Here is a 20,973-nt window from a genome sequence, read left to right on the forward strand (position 1 = left end):
GAGGCAACTATCTGGACATACCCACGTGTTCAGGGAGATGTCCTCTACCACACCCCACTCTCCGCTAAGCGGGAGAGGTGTAAAATTCACAGCTGGAGCCCTTCTACTGGGGTCAATGCAAAAAATTGCTCTGCATGCAATTGCAAAGTAATACTAATTATTTTGGTAATTACTGGTGTTTGAACACTAATGTCTGCATGAATGACAATGGTAATGTTAGATGGGCCATTAACACTAATAGTTTATTTTTACAGTGATGTGTTTATACATTCCTGTTCTGTTGTCCTGTCCTGTACTACTCCAAGCCATCTTTCTGGCTAGATATAGATGAGGTGACGATCGATCGTTATATATATAAAGTGGCCCTCTCCAAGCATTACATTTATAAAAGAATAAAAGAATACAGACAAGGCTTTGAAAGTTAGAAATGGCATACAATTTGTCTTAATGTGGACTGAGAAGCTACTTTAATAGTTTAGTAGTCACAGATTTGATCAATTTACTGCATGTGTGTGCGCATCTGTGTTAATACAGCAAACATTATTCAATCTCCCTGAACACGTGGGTATGTCCAGATAGTTGCCTCGCGGAGCCGTCTTTTGTCCAGTGTCCATTCTGGGTCCGGAAACGGTACATTTCTTTGCATTGACCCCAGTAGAAGGGCTCCAGCTGTGAATTTTACACCTCTCCCGCTTAGCGGAGACTGGGGTGTGGTACAGGACATCTCCCTGAACACGTGGGTATGTCCAGATAGTTGCCTCGCGGAGCCGTCTTTTGTCCAGTGTCCATTCTGGGTCCGGAAACGGTACATTTCTTTGCATTGACCCCAGTAGAAGGGCTGCTGCTGTGAATTTTACACCTCTCCCGCTTAGCGGAGAGTGGGGTGTGGTAGAGGACATCTCCCCGAACGCGTGGGTATGTCCAGATAGTTGCCTCGCGGAGCCGTCTTTTGCCCAGTGTCCACTTTATAAAGTCCATGCACTCCAGTGATGAGCATTTATCCATTTAGATAACTTTATTATTATTATTATTATTATTTAATTACTTATTTTTTACACAGAAACATAATGTGTGTCTTCTAGCATCATATAGCATCATTTAAATGCTTAATTTGTAGTTTTAATGTGCAAATGAAACTTTTTTTCATACTCTAGAGGGTAGTCTTATTTTGAAGAGATCGTCCACCGGAAGTCTTAAATCTGTTCATTAGATCTGTTCACTAGACGCTGCCGTGAATGGCTCTTATTGTTGTAACCGCGGCGCTAAGTACAAACAAGGAAAATTATGGTAATTTTCAAGCCATGTTCATAATATTGTGCAGTAGTAGGCTATAGCCGTAGCCTACTGTAAGTTAACGTTTTATAGTCGATATTATAGTCAATATTAAATATTTATTGATTGATTGATTGAAGTATGTATTAATAGATTGGAGAATTACAGTACATTTCAAGTACAACTCAATACAAAATTGCTGCCTCACTGTCGTTTACGTTTACCCTAGCCTGGCGGGGCCAGACTCATCAGTCAAAGCCATGCAGGCTACGTTTACCTGCCTGTGTGTGCGCCTGCCTGCCTGCTGCTGCATCGTAAAGGCTACACTGTGTAGCTGCAGTAGTACAGTACAGTTACAGTAGGCTACACTGTAGCGTCCCTGCGCTTCGTTGTCAATAGAAGAAAGGAAAGGGGAGTTAACCATAGGAGAGTGAACCAGTAAACTGCTTGTGCTGGCTGAGGCTGTGAGTCTGCTGTGTTTTCCGGAAGAGAGGGTGTGAAACATGGGACAATTTTCAACGTTGCAGCAGCCGAGACTGTGGGGAAGCGTGTCTGTCTGTGGATGATGCGAGTGTTTTAGAAACAGTTTACAAGCGCTGACTGTGTCCCACTCACCACATGTACTGTACTGTTTGAGTGTGCCGGTGTAGCACAGTGAGCTGGCTGGCCGAGCCCGTGTGCACTGCCAGTGTGTGTGTGTGTGTGTGTGTGCAGCTTTATTTATTTCTAAAACTGGACGCGCCTCGCGGATCCCGCTGTGGAAAGCGGTGGCTCAAAACCTCAAATAGTGTACGCAAGACCACTTTTTGGTGAGTAAAACTTTTATGTGATTATTTCAATGCCCGTTTTAATGTATAATGTATTTGTCATGCCAGTGTATATCTGTGTTGTGGGAAAACCACGCGCCTGTGGATTGCATTGCACTCCACAATGTGGCTTTGCTTTAATTAATTTATAGCAGGCGCACAATACCACTGCATACAATACTGCATTTCGGGGTGTGCGGGGCAAGCGCTCACAGCCTCACAGAGTTGTCTGCGTGGATTCGAACCACCATAGGGAACCACACTGAAATACAGTAGGCTATGTGCACTGAGCATATACTGTACATATGCAATGCACACAACAATGTGTAATTGACCTGCTTCGCACACCTGCCATAATGGTATTCGCCTCCCATTATCCATACGCAAAATATTGTAGTGTAATACACTTTTTTTTATAAAGATTTTGGAAAGATTTTTAAAAGACATTAGATTAGTCTTTTTTTAAATCTTGTGTGTGGGAAGCTTTAAACCACACACGGCTGACATTGTGTGTAACACACCTGTCAAGTGTCAATATCATATTGACAGATGTGTTGCGACCATATTGACTGGAGCTGGCTGCTGGTTTAAATTTGCATAATCTCATCCAGTAAAAGGAACTATTTAATTTGAGATTAATAGTGACCAGTATTACATATTACTCCTTAAAAAGTAATAATATTATATTACTTGGAATCAAGTACAACCCAATCTGTTTAGTCAGCTTCTTTTAGAACGGAATCAAATTGTTTTGAATAATAATAATAATAAGAGTCACCAATCAGCCAAAAAGGCTATAAAAGCAGCAATCTCTCTTGATGAATGAAATGTTTTCAAACAGTAGCCAACAAATCCTGAGTAATATGTAATAATGGTATATTTTCGGCAGAGTAATACCGTACACTACTCGTTGCTGGGTAAAGTATTAATATTACAGTGATACATATATTAATAGTAACTCATTACTAACACTGTCTCTCAATAATGATTCAAGATTATGTTGAATTCACTAAAAGCATATAGCTGTATTGTTACATTTTATTTAACCTTTATTTAAGAAGTAAAAACACATTGAGACAAAGTCTCTTTATCTTTTTTTCGTAGTAGAGATCATCTGAATGAGAATGCAATAAATGGTGTTTCAACAATAGTGTTGTCCAATCAAATATCCATCCATTTCCCAGGGATGTGCACAACCTATTGAGCAACCTTGAGTATAATGATTCCCACAATTCATTATTGGAACTGCAGTTTAATCACAGACCAATATTTGCAGTTTTTCAGTTCTAATATTTTAAATCTGTGCTATGATTTCTAAATGCACTAGCCAGAGTAAACAATATGATCAGATGAGATGGGCTCTGTAGAATACAAAGTAGGCTTACCAGTGGAGAAGCACACAGAATGAACCAAAGCTGTTTTGGCTTGGACTTGGAATGCATACCAATTATGCAAAATATAGCAGTTTTATGGCTATTGCCTAATGCAATAGGCAACATCTTATGATCTTTGCATGCTGAAAATATAGGATAGCAGCTCTGAATTGATTGATTGAATACTTTATTAACAGTTTGCAAAAAAAAGCATGTAAGAGTATTGGCTCTAAGTTAGCAAGGCATCACATCAGTAACATGTGAGCTTGTAGAGTAGCAGCTATGTTCGGCAACATTGTACCACAAAGTATAAATCAGGCAATCAAATATAAATGATCTGGCTGCACATTCCATTTCCTTCTGGCCGATATCTGAGTTCTATGACTCTTCTGTCTATGGCTTTCCTCTAGAAACGGGCCTGTTGGGGTCGTGCTCAATTTTGTTTGTTTGTTATTGAGTTTGCCGCAGTATTCTCTCAATACAAGGGAATAAAGCAGTTATTTACCCCTCCCTTGAGAGAAGAATACCAGTTCCTGTTAAAACGGGTCAATCATTTACATTTGTGCTCATGTTTATTTTCCACACACTATGGTTTCTTCAACAGGTAAAATGCATATCTTTTTGTTATCAGGCAGATATTTATTTTGTCTTCCTATTATGAAAAGGATGTACTACTGATACAGTAGAATACAACATACTATGCTCTACATAAAATATTCATAACACACAGGTATTTCTGTTTCATGGGATGCATATTGAGTGTTCCCAAAATAACTAAGTGTCATGCAGACTGGCACCACCATGGCCCGCCAGCGAGCGGTCCACGGACCCCCAGGTTGGAGAACCAGGCTACTCTAGCCAGGTACTCTTCTCCAGGTTGGAGAACCAGGCTACTCTAGCCGACTGTGGGGGAGATGACAAAACCTCCAAAGCACCGTTGTAGTGTAACAAATTGACAATTCTTCATTTGCACCATGAGCCGCTGTATGACCCAGCTATTCAAAAAGAGGACATGGCAACAGCTCCTGCCTCTTTGAGCCCTTGTGGGAAGGGATTAGAATTAGGTTATGGGCGCGTGTGTGTGTGTACGTGTGTGTGTGTACTGTGTACTGTGTACGTGTGTGTGTGTGTGTGTGTGTGTGTGTGTGTGTCATTCGACAAACCCACACTCATGCAGTGCAGTTCAACAGAAAGATAGTTTTGACTAAAGACAGACAGATGATCATTAGTTTTGAATTAACCAGTTCAAAACTCTATATACAGTACTGCGTTGACCCAGGTCCCACAGAGCTCTATACCTGATATCTCTCTTCTCTGAAACTAGCCAATCTGGGGCGACCGCTAGCCGCAAGGTTAGGCGCAAGGCGCACATGTGCGTGCGCATCTATCACATCAAAATCACTACAATGTAATTTAACAAACATAATAAAATGCCAACTTACAAATTTGCACTCAAAGACGTGGCGGGCGGATGTGGTGGCAGCACCTAGGCAGTCAGCTACCGTGTTTGCAGGAGAGGGATGGTGTTCTTTGTCACTGCACTAGTGACTCCAACAGGTTGGTCAAGGGCACCTGTCAGCAGGGGTATTGAACTATGAGGAACAGGATGTTCCTCTGCATGCACCACTACAGCATAGAGATGCTCTGATAATCGTCCAGCGATCGGTAGTGATAAGTGATTTAAGTGTGTCATGCAGTCTGCAAGCGTAAGACACAGTTTTAGGCTCTCTACCAGAAACAAAAGCAAGCTTGCCTTGCTTTTATTTGGTGTCCCACAGTCATTTAATGTTGCAGTGCCAAATGTGTGACTCAGCTAGTAGTCTATAATTTCCTGGAAAGTTGTAGCTATGTTTATGGAGTAACACAGACAGGCAAGGTTCAGCTGAGTCATCCTTAGTGTCTGTTAGCAGGATGTTGTGTGCACTATAGACAGGTTTGGTTTAAGTACAGTATGTGGTTATATGTACAGTACATGTCTTAGGTTAGAATCATACAAGTCACCCTGATGGCTCACAGCCGTCTTGCATCTTTGTCTTCCGTCTTTCCTGTCATTCTTTATTGTATCTATTTCACAGTTTAAAGGAGAATTGTTAACTCTGGTCTCTGCTGCTCACCAACTCCCAAATTATATTCCAGCTCTTACCTTCACTTATGCATTACATGTAGATATTATGGTCTCTCCATCTGTCCATGGTTTTCACCCTTTAAATTATGCATGGATATAATAAGGGAGATGGCTGCTACCAAGATGTGTGCATAGAGTGCACTTTAGGCATGCCATGCAAAAATCCAAGTCTTAAAATAAGATCAAACTTGCATTTGACAGTGTATAATAACAACATAGATTTCTTCCTGAAAGCATCATGCTACATTGGTAAGTGAAATTCTTCTCAGTAAAACAAGATTTGATGACATCAATTAATTACCAGCTGCTGCCTTATATCCCAAGGCTGAGAGGTTGGCTAGAGGCAAAAATCACACCCGTGTGACTGTGAAGTGAGTGGTGCAACTCCGTGTGGGGGTTTCCGGGAGGGGGGGGGGGGGCGGGGAGAGTTCCAGACTCCCAGGAACGCGGCCGGGCCGGTTCCGGTGTGCTGCCCCGCGTCCAAAATGGTTGAGAAATTGCGGTGGTCCCTCTACTGTACCCTCTACTGTACTGTACTGTCACTGTACTGGCACACCCGAAAGCATCATATATATACAGTTAATATGTGTGTGTTTCTGTGTGTGTTAGGTTGCGCACAGGTGGTGAAAAACAACCATGTTTTCGTGCTCATACCCAGCTACCCAGCCACCCACCCACACACATAGCTCCGTAAGGGAGTGGTTGCATCACTCAAAAAGTGTGTGGTTGCCAATCAGGACGATAGGTAGGTCAGTCACGGGCGACTGTGGCTCAGGAGGTAGAGCAGGTCGTCCAATGATCCATAGGTCAGCGGTTCGAATCCCGGCTCCTCCTGTCTACATGCTTTTTGTTCAAAACTTTGAAAGCCAATGTTAGCCAATTAGGATGGAATATGAAATAACGGACAGATCGGTCTTGAGCACATTTGCGGGATTTTTGGACAAAATCTGGAGGAGTAATATTAAAAATATGTTTTACAAAAGTCGGCCTCCTGATGGCGCTATAACAGGCCGTTCTGGAAAGTTTGAGGCAGAGGTTCATCGTTGGCATCTAGGGAGTGTGTGTGCAAAGTTTGGCATCAATCGGGTTAACGGTGCCGGAGATTAGCTGTACACAGACGGACAGACACACACGGACGGACGGAGTGCAAAACATACTCTCTCCCCATGCCTTCGGCCTGGTGGAGACTAAGGCCCAATCCCAATTCGTTTTTTTAACCCTAGCCCTCAGCCCTTGCCCCTTCCCCTTGTCCCTACATAATGAGTGTCAAGGGGTAGGGAGATAAATCATCCCCCTAGGAATTGGAACGTCCCTAAATATTGAACGTCCCTTGTAGATATTGATATACAACCTGTTCTCAGAAAATAGCTCATCTGCAAGCTCACTACAGGCCAGTGGTCCCCAAACTTTGATGGCATTTCTGTCTCTAGGACCCCCAATTTATATTGTAATATGAATGTTAATTAACTCTGAGTGTACAAACTATCATTTAGCCCATAACCCACTTTGGAAACTACTTTCCATTTGATTTAAGCTGTAGAGATGGAACGTAAATATAACATTGCTGTGGTTATGATGAAATAAATATATTGTAGTTTTGTCTCATGTTGGTAGCCCACCATGCAGGCATGCAGAATGTAATTCAGCTAGATATAGCTCATTCTGACACCTGCTCAACAGTTGTACCTGATTCATTGATTATTGTATTAGCAGTTTGTATAGCATGGGTACAGATATAGGGTTAGAAAAAGGAAACAATTTACAGTATAGAAAGAAGGGCCTGTGGTCACTGGTCATTGTTTTTAATATCATTAAGAACAGAGTAATTTTCTATCAATGAAAATGCCATCGTGATTCATCTCCATCCAATGTACAGTCTGCACAGCAGCTTGCAATCTGTTTCCATAGCTGGTTTGCCTGGGGAAAAAAACAACAAGATTGCTAATTAGTTATGTAAGTTTTGCAACTTGTGGGGATAACATTGGTCATGATAAAACCATAGCTATCACTGCAGCGAGTAGCCAACGTTATGCAGCGACAGCGTTATGTAGGTACAGTAGGCTATTTCACGGCTTTTAAGAGCTCCAAAACTGCAGAATGTTGACATATCGTGGTCAGGGAGGTCGGACTGATGCCTGCTAATAAGCTAGCTTGCTTCCGAGTTGTATCACCGGGGCACCGGCGATAAATAAAAAAGAATAAAGCGCCGATGCGGCGCCAAATTAATGGGTAACGTTGTATGAATGCAACGCCGTATCATATCGTTAGTTCACGTGAGGTAACGTTAACCTTTGCTAGAGATTGCGATATTTTTGGCGATGCAGATTGTTAATACATTCAAATAATATTGGTTATTATAATATTTTTCCATAATAAAGGACATAAAAGGCTTCTTACCTCGTCCGCCTTTCAGCCCTCAGTGATGTTGCTCCGTTTTAAGTCCCGTCGAGACATCCCTTCAAACGAAGGGGATTCTACCCCTCGCCCTCGCCCTCTGCCCTACCCCTAGCTCCACAGACAATTGAGATAACCCTTCCCCATCACGTGAACGCGCATAAGCAAGGGCAAGGGCTAAGGGCCAGGACGAAGGGAGGAATTGGGATTGGGTCTAAAAATGTAAAAGGACCCTAACTGTGTGGTGGAACCATCAGCAGGCCAGTGAGTTCATTCATTTGTGGTAGTGCTCTGGGTTCAGCTGTGAGATTAACTTTATGTTTAAGATAAGATAAAAACAAAGTTTAGTCTTCCTTGAAATGGAAATTGTGTCGTCTCAGCATAGTAAATAATAGATAAAATCTACAATAGTAAGATAATGTTATAATCTGACATTTAAGAATCTGGTAGTGGGTAATAATAAAACTAAAAGCACAATTTCTATCGACTCCCTGTGTTTCAGATAAGAGGTGGGCTGTGGAAAGTAGACAGTTAAGAATCCTGCCTTCCGATGACATTATCTGTGGCAATTTCATCATGCTAACTTTCCATTTCATTAGCTTGTTATCCCCACCGGTGATGTCATTGGTAGGAAAGACCAATTGCCTGAACTCTACATAGCCTACCTCTAAGATGCAGAGCGAGTAGACAGAAATGGTAAGTAAGTAAATAGCCATGTGACCCATATGTCAGGAGTCTTATCTCCTGACATTGTACAGTACAGAGTACATATCCCCCAGTCATGATGTACAAGTGAAGCCCAACACACACCGGCTCCGTCCGACGCGGCGCGACGCGTTGCCGCACGGCGCCGCCTGGAAAATAGAACTGGTTCTATCGGCGCGCCAGGCGACGCGGCGGACGGAGCCGGTGTGCGATAGGTTAATTGAAAATAATGGAGGCGCCTGTTTGACGCGCGGCGGTCGCAGATGGTGTGTGATGGGCTTAAGTACACTCCCTGGACATGACTAGTATGTCGCAGCCCCAATCTTTGATGCTGGGGAGGCACTATTATTATAGTCTTTGGTATGACTCCCGGGAATTGAACCCCGACCTCTCAATCACACGGTGCATTAGTGAGGACCAATTATATGAAGAGAAGGTTGAAAATGGGTGCTCTTGCATTCTTCCTCGAGTAGATGATTTTAGGCATTTGTAAGATGCTTGTATTTCTCAGAAATGTTATTTGGATTAGTCCCAAAGCACTTAAAGACAGAGTAATCAGGTTGCTGAGCATTTGTCAAACAAGTACTTAAGTGATCTGCCTTTGCTCTGCTCTGTTTATTGGACCGATAGTGTTATCAAACGATAAGAGCACTGGCCGGCAATGACTCCACTCAGAGGAAAACCACAGTTTGACTGAAGCAGTCGTAATAGTCCTTTCCATTTGAACCTATCCTAATTATCAACACACACAAACCCGGCATAGCAACTACTCCACAATGTTGTCCTGTTAAGAAACCATTATTATTATTATTACCAGTAAGACGCCTGAGGTCGCGGCCACGCATCTGCCTCGTTGACGGCAGATTGCTGGGCGAATGCTGGCGCTTTGACATGGGACCAACATGGAATGAAATGATGAGGTCAGATCAACATATGGATGTCAGAACAGGTCAGCTCCATACAGTATATGGAGATCTAAGGGTGGTAGCGCGGACATTATCTTGAGTGTACAGGGTTTGATGAGGGCCCAGGTAGGGCCGGGCCTTAAATTTCAAGCCTCTTTTCGACGGCTGCTGGGCACGGCTGCACTAATAACTTTGGGGCAGGCCCGTCTAGAGTTTGAAATTTGAATGGACAGGTATAAGTCAAAAGGGAGACATCGAAGAGGAAGGATGGATGGGGAAGGATCAACACATGGAATATGTCAGAACAGGTTCTGACATATATCCATATATGGAGATCTAAGGGATGACATCAGGGATCTCCATACAGTATATGGACTTAACTGCGTCAGCAGGTCGCATTTACTATGACATCAGGGACTCCACATCTCCATCCCTGATGATGTCACGAGACCTGGGCACCATATATGGTGCCTGACACACCAACTGACGGGAAATGCACGATTCCATAGATAACTGCGACCTTCGGTCGCTATTATTATTACAATTGTATTGTAGTATTTTTGTAAAATTGCTTGATGGATGGGGAAATGGCTACAATGTTTTGGATAATAATATTAACCCTTTAAATAATGGAGAAGAAATGATGGCAGGGTACAGCAGCTGACCCATTAAGTTGTTTAAATGAATTGCCAAGTTTCAGGATTACATAATTGCGAAACCTAAAATCACTATTTTCGATTACTGCTAAATTGTGCCAATGCATTGTCCAGCCCTACTGATCTGCACTCCCATTTGATTCCTGTTTTTGTGGCACAAGCTGTGCGTCCTCCACAGTATGTAAGCTCAACAGATGGCTGGCCAGTGGGTTTGTGGTATAATTCCATCATTCTGCTCTACAGTACCTGTCACTCTGTGCCGGTGGAGCTTGTCCATTTGTTGTCCAAACGAAAAACCCGGCTTAGACTGACATTCCTTTTGCGGTTTTCCATCTAAAAAACAGGATCTCAAGAGGCTCTCGGCCTCTCACATATGTTTTTGACAGTTGTTTGCGTGTAGGCGAGGAGCAGTGAAATGGTATTGACACCCTGAGCGGCAAGGACGGAGTTCTCCGTTCAATCAATTAGTAACGCCCAGCGCTCATGTTGTTCAGAAGACTTGTAGAATGCCACTTCCTGTTGGTGATGTCACTAAAGGGCCAGTTAATTATTGTTATGGAGAGGAGAATTACTTGTGTAACGGGGATGAGTGTGATTCTATTTATTCAAAAACTAAACATGACCAGCAATAAAGCACCGATAGATTTATGTGAATGGCATAATTTATGGAATTTGTAGATTTTTATATCTCATATCTCAAGTCCAATTTCATCGAAGGCCATTAGGGGACATGGAAAAATTGACAATAGGGGGTGTCCATTGAAAGAAAGCAAGATAATTTCTGATATGAAAATAAAATCTATGTAATTTTACACAATATTAAAGGGAACATTTAAATTGATGAAAAAACATACTGTGACTGTAGCCCACCACACACCGGCTGCGTCCCCCGCGCGGCGCCGCGCGGCGCGCACAGCCGCCTCCATTATTTTCAATGAACCTAACGCACACCGGCTCCGTCCGCCGCGCGGAGCCGCGCCGCGCCGCCCGGCGCGCCGATAGAACACAGTTCTATTTTCAGGCGGCGCCGCGCAGCAACGCGCCGCACACGGTGTGTGGTGGGCTTCAATCGATAAAATACACCTTAAAAGGTCAGAGGGACTGCAAATCCTACCGGTTTCGTGGAATGACTCAATTAAGTCTGTGTTGCAATGTGCCATATATATGTGGCCAACTCACAGATGTGCCAGCCGACTGTGTAAACACATGTCTGTTGTGATGCATACTGACAGATGGTGTTGATTTCTATGACAGATTCAAGAGCAGTCTTGTATCGGTATATGAGCAGTGTTTGATGTTGATGCCAAGGGGGACTGGTATGTGTTGCGGCACGTAGTGTAGATGCACATAAATGAAGATGCAGCATATTGTTTACTCATCTTATCCGATCCCAAATTATCCCAAATTAAAGTGCCTCTCGGGGCACAGGTCTCCACCAGACGCTCTTAATCTCGAGCGACCTACAGTAAGTGTTTAAGTTCAGCAGAAATTGGCCTCATATATGGACGAGCAAATCGACATTTTTGTCCTGCACAAATATTACATTCCCATTGACAATGAATGGAGAATTTACATCATATGTGGACGAGCAAATCTGCATTTTTGTCCTAGCACAAACATTAAATTCTCATTGACAATGAATGGAGACATGTTACGTCATGATGATGTACGATGATGAGAGCGCCCCTCACTTCACACTTTTTTTCCCCCTTTTTTTTAAACATATGTTTATTGATTTTCTTTACAGCACAATAAGTAATTTCAAAACAATTATTGACATATATGTTCCCCCCCACATCCCCATGGCAGCACAAATACAAACAAAATCTTATCAGGAAATGTTTTGACAACAATAAATACAGAACAAAAAATAATAATAATGACAAAAAAAAAAAAAAACACATTACATACAGTTAAACAAATGCACAATGTCAACACAGTAGAGTTAGTCACAACTGCACAATTTTACAACTGTAACGTTTAGAAGAGAGTCTATGTGAGATACATGAAGGCAAAGGGAAGCTATGGATGTCTCTACATTTGCAAGTCATTGCACGTAATAAGTATGTTAAATACTTAGGAAGTTCAATATCAGTAATGCTCTTGGCTTACTGGACTGAACATTGTGTCACTGTGAACATTGTGTCACTGTGTAAGTATGAATCACCTGCAGACTGCAGAGCCATGTCTAATGTGCTACTTACAGTAAGCATCACTTCCGGTCTATTCTACAGTATGGCTCTGGAGTGGACCACTAATTAACAGAAATGCCACACAGCATGCTTTATTAAACAGCAATGTGGCCTACAAGGGAAGTTCATTTGTGTACATAACTCCAGTTAGCTGCTGTAGGGCAGGCGGGTTCAGCTCAGTCCACACAGTCTGCATGATGTCTACTGGATCATCAAGAACAGAGAGGGGACTCTGCCTCTTCTTAACCTATTAAAAAACTAGGTAAGCAATAAGTGTGTGTGTGTGTGTGTGTGTGTGTGTGTGTGTGTGTGTGTGTGTGTGTGTGTGTGTGTGTGTGTGTGTGTGTGTGTCTGTGTGACTGTGTGACTGTGTGACTGTGTGACTGTGAATATAGGGCATATTTTCACATGCAGGTTATTTGTTAAAGTTGGGGTTTGGTTTTCATTTTAAGGTGCAGGCACTTGTAAAAAGAACCACCGCTCATCCGCTGAAAAAACTTAAGAGAGGTGCTGGTCTGCTGGAGCCACAAAGGGAACATGAGAAAAATAAATGGAAGCTCCGCACACTCAGATCTGCGCACAATCGATGTATTTATTTAGCAAGCTTTCGGTCTACTGACCTTCTTCAGGCACTTCAAAGCAGGGAAATGTTGCATTGATCGAAGCAGCAGCCAGGAAGTGTTGAGGTGCCACAGGCTGTCAGGCAAAAGACAAGTTTCAGTCAAGAGGGAAAAACATTCATGTGCATGCCGGAAGCACTGCCTTTAGTCTTTTTGATAAATTCCTAGAGGAGTGTGAAAAACAATAAGCTGGACTGGCACCAATTTGCACTAGTGAACTGTTTCAACTGAACATATTCTCAACAGACAGACAAGCTGCTTCCACAGAACACGATACAGCCAGGGGAATATCTTTGCTTAATGCACCAGTGCAAAGAGTGAGGTACTTTAATGCAGCTGAAAGCCTCCATTATCTAATATCTAACATAAGTGTTAAAGAAGTGGAATTACATAATTCAAATGTGGATTGAGTCTTTGTTTACATGGTAAAAAAACAGTTGCACACTATTTTTTTTTAAAGGGCAATAGACTGAGAGAGTCATGGCAAGCCCAATTATGTGTTCCATCTGTTCTACAAGGATTATGCCAACGGATACCCACACCCCCCACTCCCATAGCCCTCTACCTTTGCCTGACAAAGAACAACAGAATGTGCCCACCAGTAACATCACCCATTCTTTGGGACCGTTTTTACTACAGCCATTGATAGGACCATGTGCACAACTTTAAAGCAGTCATGGTAAGGTGTGTGCACTCTGTGCAGTGGTTTAGGGGGGTTAGCTGAGGGAAGGGGGTCAGGTCAAAAGGCCGGCTGTAGGGTTGTCCCGATCACGTGATCGTAAATTGGTGCCAATCATGTAATTTTCAAATGATTGGAATCTGATCGAGAGCAAAAAAATCGGGACATCCCTATATCAATATTATATCCATATCATGACAATAGGCTGGAATCTGGATATTGTCTGTGAATCGGTATCAGCAGACATCCCTACCTCACTAAAGCCACCAAACGGGGATAGAGATCCCTGGGCTTTTGTGCTAGTGAGAGGGACTTAACGGGCACAACAGATGTGCGTGTATGTGGAGGAGAGAGGCGTTGGGGGGAAAAACACCAGCCTCCTGCTTTCTTTTAGCAACAGATTAATCCTCCACAAACTCACTCACCTCTCTCCCTATCCCTGTTTCACTTCCTCCTGATCCCAGGGCTAACCCCTTCTAAAAATAGACTCAACTAGTCGCTCGAGCCGGTCATTCCGTTGGACAGTGTGAGTAGAGTTGGGTGGAGCGGTAATGCCCCATGCACCAGTTCCAACCATATCTCATCACATACATACAGTACAGAATGTCACTCTTCTATGAGGGAAAACTGGAGATGTGTTTACATCTTGGCTAGAGGGGGTGATTCTGGTACAGCCATGTCTCACTGGCTTCTTTGTCAGGGTGACATTTTTGGGATTCTTGCAAGGTCAGCTACTGTATGCTGAAGCGCCAGATGATTTCTTGTTGTGAGTAGAGCAAAAATTACTCTGGCTCTTCTAACTCGTCTGTTTATGCTCTTCTGGTCTGTGGTTATTATTGCCTGGGGCAACCAGTCTCGCAGAGGCTAGCTCTGGATTAGTCTTGGATTGATTGTCCCAGGGGCTGTTTCAGTTCAGTGGGACTGATGGCTGCAAAATTGTTGTTTTTCCCTGATCATCGCTAGATTGGTGTGTTTACGGGGAATGGATCTGTTTAACAGGTTTATTAGGATAGTCTTTGTATCTAGTCTCACAGTTACCAGGCTAATCTTGTTGATTCAGTTAAAGGGTTCCACTAGGGATTAGTCTGGGTCACTGACACTGTTGTTTACTGTCTAGCAGGTGAACCAATCGGAACGAGTCTGCCTCTACAAAGTCCTGCTATACTGTTTTTACTTTTCTAATTTAATCAGTCTTTAATGGTTTATTTTCTCCGCCAGAATGAAGGTGTGGCGAGATTATGCTTTCATCTGCTGGAGTGCAGTTAAAACTACCATTCACTTGCATTGAACTCATTTTCCCAGAAACCCTTGCAGCCCAGAGCACGGGTCGATTTCCGGTTTCGTCATCATAACGGGGAATGAATCTGTTTAACAGGTTTATTAGGATAGTTTTTGCAGAAGTGGCCCGTTTTGAAATCGCCTGATTGCCGTTACTTTGCACGTACATTCCCACTAGGCCAAGGAAGAAATGCCACTGCATTTTTTTAATCAGCCTGGTGGCTCTTGAATTGTAATCATTATTTTTCAATTATGGTTTTATTCAAATGCAATCAAAGGCCACAGCTTATAATGAAAGCATTGGGATTTGCGAGGCTGCAGCTGCCCCATGCGCAATCAGACCGGTGCAAAAATAAATAAAAGCCTACTGCAAGTAGCAGCCTGGTTCTTTTTTAATGCCAGGAGTACTACCGGTATTTGGAAAAATATGGTATTACATAATCAGCAGAGCTACATTTTAACTTGATTTGATGATTGAGATGGAGACTCACAGAAAATAAGAGGGATGGATTTCGCTTGACAGTGTAGGAGGAATGTTAGAGGTGGGGGTGGGCGATATGGAAAAATATAATATCTTATATTCTTATTCTTTTTCAAGCAGTAGCCTATCTTTTTCATGTTGGTTTTTATGGTTATTTTTCAAGTTACTTAACAGTACAACCACCTACAAGGTAACAAAAACTAAAAGAAAAAGGAGTAACAGACCATTTAGACCAAAATACTTATTACTTTTGGCGAACAAAACTGCCGTACTTCAACAGGAGCTGAATTCACACACACGTGCTCGTCCAATCATGCTCCTCAGTGATGATGATCATAGGCTGGATCTGGAATATTGCAGTCAATCACACCTGTCAGTCAGTCCGTCCGTCAGTCACGCCTCGTGACACGCTCCATATATGGCCAATACAGAATTCATTCCATATGTTGATCTGACCTCATCAAACACTGTACACTCAAGACACTGCCCCAGCGGTCACCCTTAGATCTCCATACAGTATGGGGAGCTGACCTGTTCTGACATTGGCATAGGGAAGACAATTTGAGGCAAAACTGGAGGTGAAAGTGATTCTCAAGTCTAATGGGTGCATCTGTATTCTGTTGACCCAATGCACCCTATTTTACTGTAATTGGCAGGCACTGCTTTCTGTCTAAATGGAGGAAAATATGGCATATGATTAGAATTATTTATGAAAGGAGCTCAGGCTTTCTTTCTTTCTTTCTTTCAGTTGGTTTCAGCAGGTTTCAGTTGTTGCCAAACTGTTGAACTGTTGTAGATGGCTCATTTTGAACCTTTACAGGTTTAATTCATAACTTAATTTATAACTCATTGCAAATGTGCAGGGACTCCATAGTTATTATAGAGATATATGGCTGTTACCGTGGCAAAAAAGGGGGTAGTGGGTCATTGTTTTAATAAAAAACTAAACGAAAAACAACGGTAAGTATACCTGAACCTGAAAATATGAGTTTTTCTGTTTTTTCTGCACTTAAAAAAAGGATAAAAGAAATCTCACACAGGTATTGCATCATGCTACAAAACAGCCTAACAGTTCTGGACAACCAGAGAGAATATGATTTGTCAACCTCATGGAAGCATATATTGAATTGCATAATTCTGCTTTGTGTGCGCGTCAAACCCACACACTCATTCAGTTTTTTTTCAGTTTCAGTTTTTTTTTGGAAGGAGGACATACATTCATACATTGCACACAGATTCCAACATTTTTCATTTTCATTTTCATTTTTTCTTTTCTTTTTATATGTTTTTTATAGTGTCCATAGGTCCTGTCCGTTCCGAAAAAGGGTTAGGGAGAAGCCATAGGCTTGTCGGGCCCTACCCCTGGAGTCCATTTGTGCACGTGTAGCAGACCGTGCCTGCTTACACAGTGCATACATACATTCATGTTGTCCTTATGTATGTACATTCATCTACACACATTCATATATACATATATATGTACATATATACATATTACATACACACATTTATATACTAATAACAACTGTAAATAATAATGACAGTAGCAACAATAACAACAATAATGGTATAATATATAACACACATGCAGCATATAATATTATATTATATATACATAATATGTGGTGTGGTTTACCAATAGTGGTCTACCAATAATATGTAATAACTTAATACTATAATATTAGTACTATAATACTAATAATATTAATAACTTATATATTTCATAATGTATGGTATACTATAGTAATAAGAATATATAAGTATATAGTACAGTCCGTCATAGTTCCCCTTTTGTAATGCCATTAGTGCTCTTCGCTTCTGTATTTATCGAAGATAGTTTTTTTTACTCTAGTTTTGAATTGGTTTATGTTTCCACAGTGCTTTAGTTCATCCTCCAGCTCATTCCACAGTGTGACTCCGTAAGAGGAGATGCTCCTTGTTTTTAAGTTTCAGCCAGTTCAACAAACATAGTTATGACTAAAGACAGACAGACAGATGATCACTACGGTAGTTTTCAATTTCCCAGTTAAAACGTACTGTACTGTGTTGACCTGGGTCTCATTGGGCTCTACTTGATCCTTTTTCCGCATGGTTTCCGCTATCGGTGTATGAATGTGTGTGAATGTAAAGTGCTTTGGATAAACGCGCTATATTAAGTGCTATATTAAGTGCTGCCTCTGTTACATTTCATTGGGCCTAAAGGGAGGCAAGCCAAACTGCCTTGTGCTTGTAGTACTTGTCTCTTTTGTGTTGTGTTAATGACATGTGTTGTGTGTATGTGGAGCTGTGGACATCACCTGTAATGTTTCTGTGTTGTGTAGTAGGTAATGAGACAATACATTAAAAGTTTTTAATTATTTTTGTGGAAAGACCTCCCACTGACTGAGAATGAGCCAGTGTAGTACATGGAACAAAATTAGTTTGACCCCCCTCCCTTCAACAAAGTGGAACGCACAATATTATTTTGGAATATAAAACATTGACTTTGTCTTAATAGAGGACTTCTTGCATGCATCCTGCCACATTTCAAGAATAGCATACGGTGGCCCATTTACTGGAACCCACCCCCCCCACCCCCCGACATTGTCCTCAAATGAATCGTACATTAATTTATAGTGCTTTTTATCCAAGGCGCTTTGCATAGATTGTGCATTACATTCACACACACATTCACACACTGATGGCGAAGTAAGCCACGCAAGGCACAAACCTGCACATCGAGAGCAATTAGGGCCGATTCATACTCCTCTACAGAGCCAAACCGACTTTTATTCGGCTCTAAAATAGGAGTATGAATCGGCCCTTAGGGGTTCGGAGTCTTGCTCAAGGACATTTCAACTTTAGTCTAGAGCCCGGGATCGAACTGGGAACCTCACGGTTCCCTTCCATCTGTTCTACCGCCAATGATATGGTTGTGTTCAAATGTGTTGTTTCTTTTGTATGTTGTCTTGGTGCAAGTTGGTGGATGTATTGACTAAAACCTCTATTCTCATCATCATTCTCATGTACTGTAAGTGGATATTTCAAACGCTGCTTTATGTCCATCTATTACATTACTACTACATCTGTTCTCTCATCTACAGCAGTGGTCAGGGGTAGGAAACTGGAGAGGCCGGGTATAGTTCCACACTCACTCCAGAGGGCCACATTCCAGATACTGTTGTTTGTTGTAGCAAAGATAGCAGAACTACATTGTAGATCTACTATTTTTTCTATATTAGATTTTTGTTTCTTTTTTTCTTTTCTTACAATTTAGGCATTTCGCAGATTGGGTCTGCAGTTCTGATTGCAATGGAAGTGCATTCCATAGTTTCTTGAATTGGAATCCTGAAAAGTAACATTACATTTTTTACTTATGTTAACTATGAATTTAATACTAGTCATTAAGCTACTAATATAGGCTGAAGTAATTTAAGTGAGTCGTGTTTGCGTGATTGGAATTGGATTGGAACAGCGGAAATAAGGTCACATGCAAATGTGAAATAGCATCGTACTGTACACATTTATGGGAGTGCAGATTCTTATTTATTTATTAGCTCACATCCACTCCTGTGTTGTCTTTTCAGCTGGGGGGGTGAGACGTTAGACATCGCTACCTCAAGCTGGCAAGTGCTTCTCCTCTCCCCCGTCCTCCATGGCTATGCACAGTGACCTTGGCTACAGGTCAGACCCTGATGCCTACGACCATGATGCAGACGAACAGGCCAATGTCCTCACGGACATTATGGCGGCCGTAACGACCAGGGAGACGGGGGACTCTGCCAATGGGGTGAAGAAGGCCCATCCGGCACGCCCCCAACACTCCGGGAGGAAGTTGTCATTGCAGGAGAAAGGCTCCCCTCGCGTGGCTCGCACGCCCACCGTGGAGTCCAAACGTGTATCCATATCAGATACTCAGGTGAGTTTTTTATTCCACAGTTTGGAATCTCAGTTAAGGAGAGAACCTCAAAGCTTGAATGCCATACCTGTGCCAGACTAGTACTCTGCAAACTCCTCTCAGCAGAATCTGTGTCTCCCCACATGAACAGGCAACTGTGATTCCTGCGTATTGAGTTATTCGTTCCTCTCATGTCTATCCATGTGTAGAAGTAAACCAAAATCGGCTTGCTGTAGTTGATAATTGGTTTTCCTTATCTTTCCGTATTTATCCTAATCCCAGCAGTACTAGTTATAACTAGAGGTCTCATGAATGGCTTTGCCTGGTCTGGTGAGCACTATTCCACTGGACAGAGAATAATGAAAATGAGGTGGGGGTCAGCCAAGGTGTGTGGGCAACGGTTCATGAATTGTGTCCTTCTCGCCTTTCAAACACAAGGTCATGGGTTCGACCCCGGCACCGCCAACTCAGCGTATGAGTAGCATGGCTTGGGTGCAGCAAGTCATGCGGCAATTACTGGGAGCTGATGGTAGGTGTTGCAGTCCACCTCAGCAATCCATCTCCCAGAAGTTTAGTGCATTGTGAAACGGTTATAGACTCATGCACTCTGCCTGATACCGCCATTAAGCCTCTCAGACCTACTTACTTAACAAAACAAAAAAAAACTTAATTTATTCACTTAGTCTGTGTTCACTGTTCACACACAGACTGAGTGAATCCATGACGATCTTTAAGATCAGCATTTTACAGTCTGCTGTTGGAGGCTTTCCACTGTCAATTCCTGCATGAAAGCTGATTTGCAGGTCTGTCCCTGATCTGTGGAGATAGAACTCATGACAGTTTCTTGTATTTTCCCACTCCCGCAGGGCAGTGGGGACACGGTTTGACAGACTGGGAGGGAGAACAGTATGCCATGTTGGCACAGACAAGACTTCTGAGTGAGATTTCAAGACGGTGAATACAGATAGGACATTTTCCCAGACAGAGTAATGAGGGAACGAGTGCAGTTGACAGTTTATCCCTTTTCCTTATTATTTAATCAAATGTGTCCTGCTCTGCATTCTGAACAGGTAAAACCTTGGAGGTAGCTTACAGGTGTCAGCTATGTAGGAATGAGAGAGAAGGATCTGACCTCCATCACTGTTGATATTTCAATAATATCATGACATGTTGAGAGGTTGCTATTGTAGGTTCTTTCCCTCGGTTTTTAATCACTCTTAAGGCAGCTCCAGACAGCACAAATAGTCGGCTGGCGGCCAGTTTGAAAGCACTGTGAGCTTGTCGGCAGGAGACTCCCGACGACAAGCTCCCGTCGCTTGCCGTCTATATCGCCTTCCCGATGCGTCGGAAGCCGTTGATGAAGAACCGAGCACATTTGGTCAGTACCGATCTCAGAAGCCGATGCTATCCATGTTGTAGTAATGAGGGGGTAATTACTCCACTGTAGAGTGGATCTCTAGTCTGCTTGTCATGTTTCAGTGCTGACTACTCGTGTAGTGTGAATTTACCATAATCTCAATCTCAACTCTCAATTCATATACCAATTGATCAACTCCAAAGCAAAGCTAGCTCATTTGTGTTTGGTTGTGGATGCAGAAACTCTGTGTTGC

At 42.4% G+C, this 20,973-nt stretch overlaps 1 protein-coding gene across 2 annotated transcripts in view; it reads left to right on the forward strand.

Moving 5' to 3' along the window:
• The first annotated feature begins 1,752 nt into the window (after positions 1-1,752).
• The window catches only part of camkk1a (calcium/calmodulin-dependent protein kinase kinase 1, alpha a), a 52,875-nt gene continuing 33,654 nt past the window's right edge, over positions 1,753-20,973 (forward strand). For both annotated transcript variants that reach the window (XM_080780149.1, XM_080780150.1), the window contains exons 1-2: positions 1,753-2,081; positions 19,053-19,384. In XM_080780149.1, the coding sequence (XP_080636275.1) occupies positions 19,121-19,384 (264 nt within the window). In that variant the 5' untranslated portion in view covers positions 1,753-2,081; positions 19,053-19,120. The remainder of the gene's footprint in view (positions 2,082-19,052; positions 19,385-20,973) is intronic.

This window comes from Protomyctophum bolini (assembly GCF_963924005.1).
Source record: "Protomyctophum bolini genome assembly, chromosome: 13".
Lineage (NCBI taxonomy): Eukaryota > Metazoa > Chordata > Actinopteri > Myctophiformes > Myctophidae > Protomyctophum > Protomyctophum bolini.